The 3,578-nt window shown below is 42.0% G+C and overlaps 1 protein-coding gene across 1 annotated transcript; it reads left to right on the top strand.

The window, feature by feature from the left end:
• The first annotated feature begins 231 nt into the window (after positions 1-231).
• LOC130950139 (protein FAR1-RELATED SEQUENCE 5-like) lies at positions 232-2,878 on the top strand. The gene is made up of 3 exons (XM_057878682.1): positions 232-2,406; positions 2,516-2,698; positions 2,822-2,878. The coding sequence occupies exons 1-3, from the start codon at positions 232-234 to the stop codon at positions 2,876-2,878; spliced, it is 2,415 nt and encodes an 804-aa protein (XP_057734665.1).
• The last annotated feature ends 700 nt before the right edge of the window (positions 2,879-3,578 follow it).

Raw genomic sequence — 3,578 nt, forward strand, 5'->3', positions numbered from 1 at the left:
GTTTGTGATGTCAGATTTTTTTGCTGCATGTTGATGAGTTAATGTTTATGAAATATCCTATTATGGGACTGCAGTATTGTGTTTTAGTAATTAATGAATCAGATTGGTGAGTGGATTTGTTGTTGCTGTGTTAGTAAGCAGTTACTTGTATTAGATATGTTGATGCAAATGTTCTTCCAGGGTATTATTTTATTGAATTTAGGGAACCCCAAAGTTTACCGAAAATTTTGAATGGCTGAGAGCGGATATGAGTTGTCGGATGAAGAAGGCGCTGAGTATGGAGATCTATTGCAGTTGAGTAAGGAAGATATAATGAACAAGGCATTCCGTAGCGATGAAGCAGCATATGAATTTTACAGGAGGTTAGGCAAATGTTCTGGTTTTGGTATTCGAAAGGGTGACTCGGGAAAAGATGACACTGGAAGGGTTATTCGTCGTAGATTTTTTTGTAATAGAGCGGGGCTGAGAGAACGTCGTCACTATGACAGGCTAGATAGGCAGAGAAGTCATAGACCAGAAACCCGGACAAATTGTGAGGCAAAGTTGTCAGTCTATCTTGATGTGGTCAGTGGTATATGGAGGGTGAGGAAGATTGTATTGGATCATAACCACGATTTAACTCCGGCATATATGGTTCATATGATGACGAATTTTAGAGAAATAAATTGTTCCGCTCAGGCACAAATATCTGGTATGCAGGCTCATGGAGTTCCGACGTCTAAGATTCTAGGGTATATGGCCGGACAGTCCGGTGGCTATTCTTTAATGGGCTTCACCAAGAAGGATGCTTACAATTATATCAACAAGACTAAGCGTGCAAAGATTATTGATGGGGACGCTAACGCCGCTGTTGTATACTTGGAGGGGAAAGCTGGGGCAGATCCGATGTCGATGGCTAGGTATAATCTTACTAAGGATAATATGCTAGCCAATATGTTTTGGGCGGATGGTGGCAGTAGAGTTGATTACCAATACTTTGGGGATGTTCTTGCGTTTGATTCCACCTACAAGAAAAATAAATATCAGAGACCGCTGGTGATATTTTCTGGTGTGAATAACCATAAGCAGACGACAATATTTGGGTTTGGCGTGGTGTTAGATGAAAGCGTTGGGTCTTATAAGTGGTTGCTGGAAAATTTGTTGGAAGTCATGTGTAACAAGAAGCCGTCGGTTGTCGTCACGGATGGGTGTGATTCAATGAAAGCTGCAGTGAAGTGTGTTTTTCCGGAGGCAACGCATCGATTGTGTGCTTGGCATATGGAGAAGAATGTAACCGCTAATGTGAAGGAAGAGGGACTGCGGCAATGTTTCACCAGGTGGCTGTATTCGGAGATGGAAATAGATGAATTTGAGGCTGAGTGGGATGATGCTATTGAAGAGTATGGGTTGCAGAACAGTTTTTGGGCCAAAGAAACTTTTCAGAAGAGGACGATGTGGGCTTATGCATACCTACAGGACAAGTTCTGTGCAGGGTTTCGGACAACGTCCCGGTGTGAAGGCATTAACGCGTACGTGAAGAATTTTCTTAAGTCTAGGCACAGTCTCCTTGATATGGTTAAAAATTTGGAGTTGGTCCTGCGAGAGTACCGAAATAACGAATTAGTTGCACAATTTAGGTCACTCTATGGGACGCCGGTAATGACAACTTCTTTGGATCCTCTTGAGAGGTATGCTGCAGATGCATACACACGGGAGATATTCGTCGACGCGAAGAAGGAAATAGTGGGTGTCGGTGCAGTTAATTTTGTAGCCAAGATAAGACGCTCAACTACGATGGTGTACACGTTGGAGGAATATGGTGACCCAGGTAGAGAGGTGATTGTGTTGTACGATAGGGTTTCAAGGAAAATGGAGTGCGCGTGTAATTTTTGGAGGCAAAAGGGAATACCTTGTAGACATATGTTTTTTGTAATGAAGCATGAGCACTTGACTCGAATTCCTGAGAGCCTGGTTCTGAAGAGATGGCGAAAGGATGCAAAGTCGTTGGATAAGTATGGTGAGATCACGGAAGTTGGAAGTGAAGTTGGTTTCTTGTTGCGCCATGGTGCACTTCATGCAGCCGCACAATGGATGCTATATGTTGGAGCCAGGAGCCCTTTATCTTTCACACAGGCGCTTAACGGTCTCCATGCGCTGTCTCAAGAACTAGATAGAGGCCCTGAAAGTGGGGGTCAGAAGAAAGCTCTTGATATGGTTGACTTACACGACCCTGTTGTTGCGAAGACTAAGGGTGCCCCTCGTGTGAGGAGGCAGGGCGGACGCAAAAGGCGCTGCACCCGTTGCCGCAAAACGGGTCACACAAAACGACATTGCAATGCCGACCAATCCTTTGTTTCCAAGGCTGGAGAGAGCAAAGATTTCGAGGCTACAAATTTAGGGTCGGAGGGGTCTTCGCCGACGGAAAGGGTGAGAACACGTCATACACATGTTGACTTTAGCAAGCATCATTTTATTTTTAAAAATCTGTGTGTTTTTGTTTTCTTATAATGGCGTCATTCTGTTGGGTGGCGTGCAGGTCCGATTCGAACAAGGCAAGAAGGGTGTTACCGGACCCAATAATTTGTGTGCACCAGTTTGGTTGGAGGCATCAGGTTCGAAGCTTAGTTTACAACATGAAACTGCTGCTGCAACTGGAGATAAGGAGACTATGGAATGGGAGACAAACATGATACGTAACACCGATGAAGTAATAGCACAGGTATGTGGTTTTTGTTTCCTAGTCGTAGTCAAGTAACTTACTTCTGCACTCATTTTGTGATGGCAACTTAAAATAGATGTTCAAACAGGAATTGACTAATTCTGTGTACTTTTACCTATGCAGCTGATGACTGATGTAACTTATCTCAGTTCAAGATTGGGTTCGAGCTTCGCAGCATAATTAGTTGTTGAATTTGGTGTTCCTTAGACAATTCTGTTTGCTGTCATAATAGAAGTGGTTCATGGTCTTTGTTATTTGTAGTGTTAGTTCCTATCTATGGTTGAGTATAGTATAGGATGGGTAAGAAGAATGCTTACTTTAGTGGCAATGAAAAGTAATTTCAAGCATTGATAATGTTGGAATGTGGATCAGTAGTTATTTGTTTCGTATGGGAAGTTATTGCAGGAAAGTTTTGCCTATTTGCGGACATTCGTTACATGAAGTGTGTGTATTAGCCTTCTTTTCATGATTGCATGAAGTGCAATTAACACGTGACGAAACCATTGAAAGATTAACAGGAGAGTAACTAAGTGAATAGAGGAATTAGTAATGGGTCGGCGTAAATTAATTAAGAGTGGTCCATATGTAATTTTTTTTAACAGGTCTCTTTGATATATCATTGAGGAATAAGATGATATGAATGAATCCAATGGTAGGAGTAGGAATAGTAAGGCGTTACATAACATTTGATAGTCTTTCAGATACTGGCAGGTCAACTAGCATTCACTATGCCAATCTTGTTATTTGACAGTATACGGTTATCATAAGTTACTTTCAAATGTCACTAAGCAGGCGTGTTCTATTGAAGACCAAAAAAAAAAGCAGCCTTGTTCTATTTCAGTTTTAGTGCAAGCGGTGGTAAGTGAAAATGTTGAAAGGT

The sequence above is a fragment of the Arachis stenosperma genome, chromosome 9 (assembly GCF_014773155.1).
Source record: "Arachis stenosperma cultivar V10309 chromosome 9, arast.V10309.gnm1.PFL2, whole genome shotgun sequence".
NCBI classification, from domain to species: Eukaryota; Viridiplantae; Streptophyta; class Magnoliopsida; order Fabales; family Fabaceae; genus Arachis; species Arachis stenosperma.

Coding starts and splice junctions, on each gene's coding strand:
- LOC130950139 (XM_057878682.1), top strand. CDS start 232: ATGGCTGAGAGCGGATATGAGTTGTCGGATGAAGAAGGCGCTGAGTAT. Junction 2,407..2,515: donor GGTCTTCGCCGACGGAAAGG/GTGAGAACACGT, acceptor GGTGGCGTGCAG/GTCCGATTCGAACAAGGCAA. Junction 2,699..2,821: donor CCGATGAAGTAATAGCACAG/GTATGTGGTTTT, acceptor TTACCTATGCAG/CTGATGACTGATGTAACTTA.